The sequence below is a fragment of the Leguminivora glycinivorella genome, chromosome 2, assembly GCF_023078275.1.
Source record: "Leguminivora glycinivorella isolate SPB_JAAS2020 chromosome 2, LegGlyc_1.1, whole genome shotgun sequence".
In the NCBI taxonomy this organism is placed as follows: domain Eukaryota; kingdom Metazoa; phylum Arthropoda; class Insecta; order Lepidoptera; family Tortricidae; genus Leguminivora; species Leguminivora glycinivorella.
In genome coordinates this window covers 19493970-19503131 of record NC_062972.1, presented here as the reverse complement: position 1 = coordinate 19503131, position 9162 = coordinate 19493970, and the positions used below count along the sequence as shown (strand labels likewise).

The window sequence follows — 9162 nt, the reverse complement described above, 5'->3', positions numbered from 1 at the left end:
TGATATAATATAATATATTATATTCTAAACGTAACATTTTACATATAGTCATAAGTCATAATCAAATATAACATATCAGTAACATTGTCAGGAAAATCCTATAGCAAACATTTCAATCCAAGTTACACTGATGCGTTATGTCGCCAAGATCCAAAATAAAACCTCTTCAATATGTGAATAATGTATGGCATAAAATTGCCGCGTGTTATGTGACATTTCGCTTTGCATTATGGAAATCAGAAATATTCCAGAGGATGGAAATTCGAGAGACAACAAGATGAGTTTTCCTTTACACTCTTATTCTGATTAGAATTAATTTACGTATTTTGAGAGGCATATATTATATTAATTATATTTTATATTTGTAGCAATATAATTATATTTTGTAGATATTTTGATTCATCAATTAATTTTGCAGCTTATAGAAGTTGTCATAAGTATCATATTTTACAGCAAACTTAGTCATTAATGCCGATTGGATTAAATTGTAGTGTGAAATAAAACTATAAATAAATCGCTTTTTTTAATTAATCAACTCTAGGAGAGCAGTTGAGCCTTATTTTGGCTTACTGAATTAATGAATATTTGAATGTATAAATAAAAGCATCTGCAAGTACTGAAACAAATCCGTCATAGAAATGGAAATAAACGAAAAGATTTTTGAATTTCAATCAAGTATCAACAGGTGAATATTCAAAGTGGGCTAACATTTTTTGTTCAAAGTGGCTAACATTTTTTGCTGGAAAACTGAAACAGACAAATGTAACTAGCACGCCTATTCCATTAACTTTCATCAAGTGGTTACGGCGTAACACAAAAATGTATATGTATAACCTGAAATGACATAAACATGATCAGGTAACTGAGGAACTGAAGTTTAAAGCAGTATAGAGCGGTAGCAACACTAGCAACAGTATGTAATTGTGATGTTTAAGTTTTCTTGACTCATTACAACTATTCAGAAACAGAATTTCCGGAGCCAAGATATCCGGCATTTTTTTTTTAATAATCCGGGAAATATTCTAACTAATATTTCAACAAGGTATTTCGTCAATATATGTTCCGATTTAGACTAATTTATTTGCAGAGGTTGGGTTAGTTACAAGTCTTATTTATTATGAGCAAATGTTTCTCTAATAAAGAAGCTCCTATTTTACTACGTTTGTGGTATCCATTCAAGTACCTAAAGTAATTGAAAGCAAGTTTATAATGAATGTGAAATAATAATAGAAATAGCGTTATTTTACACCTAAAAACCTGTTAAAGCTCGTTGTTACGGTATCAAAGAACAATGGGCGATGTGGAAGTCGAGGAAATTCGTTTAATGACAGTTATTGAGCGTTCCGGCAGCCGGCACGGCGCTAAGATGGAGGGCAGAGCGGAACCCGGTTAGGCCAGCATCCCGGGCGGGTCGATGCGGGGTGTATCTGGTTTTTTCGGACACTATACCAACCGGGAGAGGGTGAACGAACGGCGTTACATAACGCGGTCGATACCGGCCTGCGCAGGCCTGCGCGGGCCACCCCTCGCAATACCGCTCGCGCGCGCTACCCATTCGGACGTACGCGTGTTATTTATTTTACCGCGTTTTTCGTTTCCCTTTCGTTCTTTACGTTTATGATTTGAGCCACCATGTCGAAAGGCGACAGCGAGCAACAGAATGGCTCCGGCGAGGAGTCCAAAACCAACCTCATCATCAACTACCTGCCCCAGAGCATGACTCAGGAGGAGATCCGGAGCCTGTTCTCCAGCATTGGTGAAGTGGAGAGTTGTAAGCTCATCCGGAATAAGGGAGCCGCGTTCCCTGATGCTCTAAACCATGCGCTGCACGGAGGCGGCCAGTCACTCGGCTATGCGTTCGTCAACTACCACCGGCCGGAGGATGCGGAGAAGGCCATCGCGACGCTCAATGGACTTCGTCTCCAGAACAAAACCATCAAAGTATCATACGCTCGACCAAGCAGCGAGGCTATCAAAGGCGCCAATCTCTATGTGTCCGGGCTTCCGAAAACAATGACTCAGAGTGAGTTGGAACGACTCTTCAGCCCTTACGGCCGCATCATCACATCTCGCATCTTGTGCGAAAATTCCGGCGGGCGGCCTTTCACAGGCGGCGAACAAGGACTCTCTAAAGGCGTGGGATTCATTCGATTCGATCAACGCGTAGAGGCTGAAAGAGCCATTCAGGAACTGAATGGAACAGTGCCTAAGGGAGCGACGGAGCCTATCACAGTGAAGTTTGCGAACAACCCGTCCAACAATGGAAAAGCTTTGGCCCCATTAGCCGCGTATCTGCCAGCGGCGCTTCGATTTCCTGCGCCTCTCGGCCGCTTCAGTTCTGGCAAATCTCTTCTGGCCATCAACAAGGGATTACAACGCTACAGCCCATTGGCTGGAGAACTTCTGGGCGGCGTCCTGCCAGGAGCAGTGGGCTCGGAATGGTGCATCTTTGTGTACAACCTGGCGCCCGAGACCGAGGAGAACGTGCTCTGGCAACTCTTCGGCCCGTTCGGTGCCGTTCAGAGCGTGAAAGTCATAAGAGACCTGCAGACCAACAAGTGCAAAGGCTATGGGTTCATCACTATGACAAACTACGACGAGGCCGTGGTGGCCATCCAGTCGCTGAACGGATACACGCTGGGCAATCGCGTGCTGCAGGTCAGCTTCAAGACCAACAAGATCAAGACGATCTAAGCGCCGCGGGCGCCGCGGCCGCTAGGACGGCACGCGCCAGGCGCGCACCCATACATACCGCGGATACCAAAACAACAAGAGTTAGACTGTCTTCCCGACTAGACCGGACGACGTCCGCATTTTCTACGTTTACTGTAAAGCGAAGGCACCGACCCTTTGTCCGAAGCCGCTCCGGTGACATATATACACGTACGTATACCTATATACCGAACTGGGTTAAGTGTGTTTCAGGAAACAAAATGGCGGCTCGTACAGGGCGCGATGCGCAGGTCCGGACTCAGTCCGGCTGCACCGACTAGACACGACCTAGGCCGGCTCGCATGTCATACGGCCTGACTAACCCATACATATTGGTAATAGTCAATAACAAAATAATGATATTAAACTTCGCTTATGAACGGTTGTGGTTAACGAGAAATAGTTTTCGAATATAATGAATAATTAGCAATAATAGCCTAAATTGTGTAATGCTATGCTCCAATTTTATACGCGATCATATCGTCTGTCGTATTGTGCGTGTCACGTCTCCACCGAGGCGTCACGGCATCCGGGCGGCCCGGCGCGGCACGGCCCGGCCCGGCCCGGCGCCCGGTCCATGTTTGCCAAATATATCGATACATACATCATTCTGTCGCTCACACAACGTACCTAGCTGTTAGTATTATATCGGACCGGCCAAATGTAATGGAACGAAGCTCGCGCTTCTCAGGCACTTAATCGAAGTAAAATAGTGTTATATTGTTAAAGATTGGAAAATATATATTATCTATATGTATATTTTAATCATATATTAATCTAATTAAGGATGAAAACTAATCAAAAACTGTGATAGGTTTTGATAAAATTTTAAAAATGATTGAGATCCGCGGAGATGAGTTGACGTCCCGGGCTCGCCCGGCGTGAAAGACGTGTAGGTTAGTTTTTTGAGAAAATTTTGATACGAGGAACTAGGAAGCGGGTTACGGTAGTAGATACCGGTAACGCACACTGACAAGGATCTGACACACTACGGCGTCGCCCCCCACGGGGGTGGTCGAAGGCGCTCGGGGCCGCTCGGCCGGCGATCGATCGAGCCCGGCCGGGCGCGCCGTCTCGCTCGCGCGCGCTGCCTCGCCACTCGAGAGAGCAGGACAGCTCGCGGAGCGACGGAGGACGACAGTCCACCGCGGAACTATGGTGCATACTCTAGTCTAACGATATCGTTTCCAATAATAATCGATGTCTAAACATATGATCGGTACCTGCTATAATAATAATGTATGGATGCGAACCTGCGTCTATTCGAAGTAGGCTTTAATTGTCTTAGTTTAAATGGAAATTTGTAAATAGGAAAAATGTTTAAATAATCCGCCGCGTCTGACACGCCTCAGAACCACTTCGACCTGACAAGACCTATTGAAGAACATCGAACTTGAATAGATTATATTATCGTGCCGTCCTAACGACCCTACGATTTTTGTAAAAAGAATATATACTTAATATATTATGTAAAAACAGTTTTGTAACATTTCAGATATTAATTAATAGGTACTCATTACATACCAAAGATGGAGATTAAAATTTACAAGTATTTATATATTTATTATAAATGTAAAACGTGCAATAACTAATAGCCATTAATTTAATAAAAATATATTAACAAATGAGTGGAGGCGTCGGGCATGGCCGACCTGGCCGACCGCAGTTTATTTGTCTATTTATTGTAATCGCGGCGAAGGCGATGGCCAGCGGCCGACTTGCTATTTATTCATTTACTCATTTTAATAAAATTCGCTTATTTTACATACAGCTTGACTTGCTTGAGATTCCAATTTTAGTCTTAATACGTTTCATTATTATTAGGGATACTGTATTAATTTAGAGCAATTGTGAGTTACCACTTTCGTTACTAGGCCTCGCGTCGGTACTGGCCAGAAAAGGAAAATGCGCGGAGTTGTAGGCACGGTGGAGTAATATTTGTACGTAATTTTATAATGAATAGTGCTTTACCGAAGCGAGGTGTAGATTTTCGGCGTAAAGTTTGATTATAATTTAAAGATGGTAATAATAATTACGGATCGTACGGTTGGCAGCGGTGGAGTGGTCGCGAGCACAACTTTGCTAACCTACTGTAACTATAATGTAGTCGTCTTTAGGTTATAGTGGTTGTTGTGTTTGTGTTGTTTTGCATCAGCATATAAATTTCAACTATTCTAGTTTTTACCCCTTCGCAGGGATTATATTATTCATAATTGATAATTTTTAAGAATAGTTGGAGTTAATGTTGATGATAATAACCGTAATGATAATTTCAAATTTTGTTAGATTTAACGACTCATTAATTTAGTGTACGTGCAATTATTGTATTTTACGTGTATATCTATTAGGTGTGCATTTAACTTATTTAATGTCTAATTTATATGGTAACTTCTCGGTAAGTTAAGCTTACTCAAACCGGCTTTCCCGAGCTTTTGACATAATCAAAATGGCGGAAGCGTGACACAGCATACTTACAGTTAATGATGTACCCCGATATGATTATCATATCAATAGGTATATTAGATATCGATATGCCGGTTTGAGTAATGCTTAAAAAACTAAATTGATTTATTTATTAGGAAATTACTATAATGGGCGATTAATCGGGCTCAGAGAGGTAAAGTTTCATTAAATTAAACGTAAATATTATTGTTCAGGGTCACTAAACCCTAATATGGTTTCAAGTTTGGGATTGCTTTTCGCGTAAATGTAAGATTTAAACTGTTGTTTGAATCGAAACGAAAACACCAAAGTATTCACTGAAAACTCATCGACTTTTTAGATAATAAATAATAATAAAATAATTGAAGTAAAAATTTCAAAATATTTTGGAACGGTTGTTCGTTAGGTGTGAAAAGTGACTTACAGCGTGTATTAGTAGAATGTTTTGTACGTCAACCCTTCTTTTGGTAATAATTAAACAAAATAATAAAAAAAGATAATAATAAATTAATAATAGTGCTCAATAGCATAGTGGATCGAGTAGTTTGTGAACATGAAAAGCAATAAATGTATTGTGAGTTAAGCACGCTACGTTACACATAATGTTAACTTAATATTTTTATATGTATTTTAAAAATATACTGTAATTCATATCTTCATAGTCGTAAGGCAGCCGGCAAAACGTTCTACTAATAGTGGTGTGGCTACAGTCTACGTAGGTAACGAACCCAGCCTAGGGAGAAGCACCCCTATTATCAATACCATACGGCTACTTTTTGAACGGTGTTTTGAAACATTTTTTAATGAAAATAAGAAAATATATAAAATAAAGTAATTAATTGGCAACACAGAAACAATACTCTAAATACGCATAGGCTAATTGACATGAGGCTGTGAAATTAGCAAAAAAATAAAAGTAAATAAATACACGTGACGGTCGATCTTAAATTATATTAAAGATTAAGGGAGAGGGATGATGCAGTCGTAGGTTGATGGCCCATAATTAATAAGTAAATCAATTGACAAGAGTGCAGCTAACATTAATGACTGTCCAGGAATCGGTGATAAATAGGAAGGCTAAATAGCATTTGTATGCATCAGTGTAGTCTGGTAAGGACCCGGCCTCGGGCACGCACAAAGCAGAAACAATGCCGGAGGCCGGAGCCGTAGTTAAGTCACAATGAAGAAATGAAATCTTCCATAGGACATAAATCTACATAAGTTTACTTCTCTGCGTAAAAATATTTCAAAATTGTCCGTGGCACTTAAGGCTGTATTTATTCTAGTCAAATGCTCAATAATCAAAAAAAGTCGCAAGTGCCAAATGTGTATCGACAAAATATCATCGATAAATTGAAATATTTTGACGCTGCAGAAAACTCGAGACATCGACTAAATGTGTTACTATTAACGTCATACGTCAAAAAGTTTGCACAACACCTACTTCAAAGCTGCAACGGCTATATTATTGTAAAATTATAATTATAAATCCATTTGCTCAGCCCATACTTCCTCTTTTGGATCTGTTTCTCTAGCATAGCTCTTAGGTACTCATGGTAATTTTATATAATATAGCCCGCGGCGTCTTGTCGCTTCCCTTGCGCATTCGCATGATCATCGTCACCTGGCGGAGCACCGGCGCCGCCCGCTCGCGCCGCGAACCAGCGATAAACTACCGAAAGCAATATAATATGTCGATAAGGGACAATAAACTAAGCAATATTTTTAAAGGGATCTTTTTGATCTAAATCTCTGCATTTCACGAGTGATGACCTAGTCCTTATTACCTGAAATGCAGCGCTTTTACACCAGTTGAACTAAGCTTTAATGGGTATTTTAAATTTAAATTTACTCTTAAAGCCGTCTCACGCTGGTATTGTGTCGCCGTGCGCTGGCGGGGGTCAGGGAGAGCCGTGTGCTGCCGCACTGTGTTATCGTTATAGACAGTGAAAGGCCGGAAAGACAGTTACGTTGAAAACCCCAGACTTCGTCAAACGACGAGTCGATTTTACGCTTAGAGCATTTCGCTACAACGGTTGCAATAAATATGTAAATAAAACAACGGCATCGGACCAGCTTCGGAATGCGAATTGTGAATAAATTAATTACCAATAGTTTCGAATTTAAATAAATAAAAAAGTAATATCATGTAATATCAATTTCACTGTCTATTTATTAGAAGTTCGTTTTCGGTGTTGATTCCTCTATTAACTGCATAGCACAATGGTTCGTTCCCATTTCTCGGAGGGCGAGGAGCAGGCGGGGCTCTGCTCGTGCCGCCGCCGCCACAAGACGTGGGCGCGAGGCAAGGCACGGCGACGCGCAGCCGCCACCTGCCCCTCGCGCTCCATTCATTTCAGGTTAAGTGATAGAATGGGGACAAACACAGAACCGTGCAGAGTAGCATGTGATACTCCTAGTACGTAAACGTAGGCAATATTCATTCATATTTCCATATTGTTAGAGACCTGAAAGTATGGACCGTATCATAGATACTTTTCGAGGTCTTTGCGAGTATTTAAAACACAGTAAATCATCCCGACTTCCAACAGACTCGAGTAAGGATAGGAAATAATTAGAGCAAATGTGCATCGTAAGATAAGTGTCTCAAAATAAAGTATTGAATAAGTATTTTACCAACTTCAACGTTAAGGTGTACTAGGCAATGAAAGCAATGATATTTATAATTAAATGAGATTATGAAACAGTCAGCCATTTCCTCGTTCGCTAGCTGACTCCACTTTGATACAAATACGTATTTTATAAAACTAATAAAAAATTCGAAAAAAAGTTAAAAAACACTTAAGATCTTCCGGTATTTAAAATCAATGTTGAAGTTTCTTTTCGTCTTTTTATGGTTACCTATATAAAAATTAAGAAGTAGGTGTCTGTGTTGATCGTATTAACCGATTTAGTTAATATTGTACCTAAAGGTTAGGTATTTCTATATACTTATTGTGTCGGTTTAATAATTACCTCTACTTCATTATAGCTTTTGTGGGGAGTTTGATTTGCACAAGAAATAGTAGATGGAATTAAGACGAACACTAAACCTGGCATCATGGTCCCTGGCCGGTTCGCTGCCGGGGCGGCCGCGGCGGCCGGCGCGACCGGCGCTACGGCGCGACCGGCGCTACGGCGCGACCGGCGCTACGGCGCGACCGGCGCTACGGCGCGACCGGCGCTACGGCGCGACCGGCGCTACGGCGCGACCGGCGCTACGGCGCGACCGGCGCTACGGCGCGACCGGCGCTACGGCGCGACCGGCGCGGCCGGCGCGATCGGCGTCGCGGCCCGCCCGGCCAGCGAACGGGCGAGGGCAGTCGATTCAATTCCAAATATTGATTCAGTTTTAGTGTCTTAGAATTAAATGTTGTTCCCGATAATTTGTAAGATCGTTTAAGGATTTTTGAATTATTGTAAAGTTTTCCAAACACCAATAAGGAGCTTAAACGCTCGGTTCAGGGGACCGAAGCGGTTTTTGGAAAATTGCTACGCGACATCCTTCAAGCGGGATAGAAATTTTTAAAATACTCATTCCTATTGTAAGCATTAATAACCAAATATTTACATCAGTAGTGGTTACTTGGCTGTTTTAAGTAATTTATTCATTAATATTTTCACGTAATTTATGTGTCTATAATTATTAATTTATGGGAATTAATTATAATTGAATAAAAAATATGAAAAAATGTCACATTCTCTTCACTTTATACAATAGTTTTTACAATATGATATTTAATATCCTCAATGGTTGTAACTATACATTTCTTGTTCTAAATATATAAAAAACCCGATGGCAGTTGCTTTCATTTGTATTTCAACCCGAACCCACTATAAAATATCGATAAGTCGATAACACCAAATTAGATCTCATTCTCCTCACTAATGCTTGTCAATTTTATTTTTTAAACGAGATTGCCTCTAAGCATGTCCATGGAAAACATAGCAGGCATTACATTTTATCGTCTTATGCTTATTTAGTATATGGGACAGCAATTATATTAC

The 9162-nt window shown here is 40.8% G+C and overlaps 1 protein-coding gene across 1 annotated transcript; it reads left to right on the top strand.

Moving 5' to 3' along the window:
* The first annotated feature begins 707 nt into the window (after positions 1 to 707).
* LOC125240021 (ELAV-like protein 4) lies at positions 708 to 8951 on the top strand. Its single transcript, XM_048147842.1, has one exon. The coding sequence runs from the start codon at positions 1633 to 1635 to the stop codon at positions 2692 to 2694; it is 1062 nt and encodes a 353-aa protein (XP_048003799.1). The 5' UTR covers positions 708 to 1632; the 3' UTR covers positions 2695 to 8951.
* Positions 8952 to 9162: the final 211 nt, after the last annotated feature.

What these genes read in the sequence shown, in the direction of transcription:
- LOC125240021 (XM_048147842.1), top strand. Translation starts at nt 1,633, where the DNA reads ATGTCGAAAGGCGACAGCGAGCAACAGAATGGCTCCGGCGAGGAGTCC.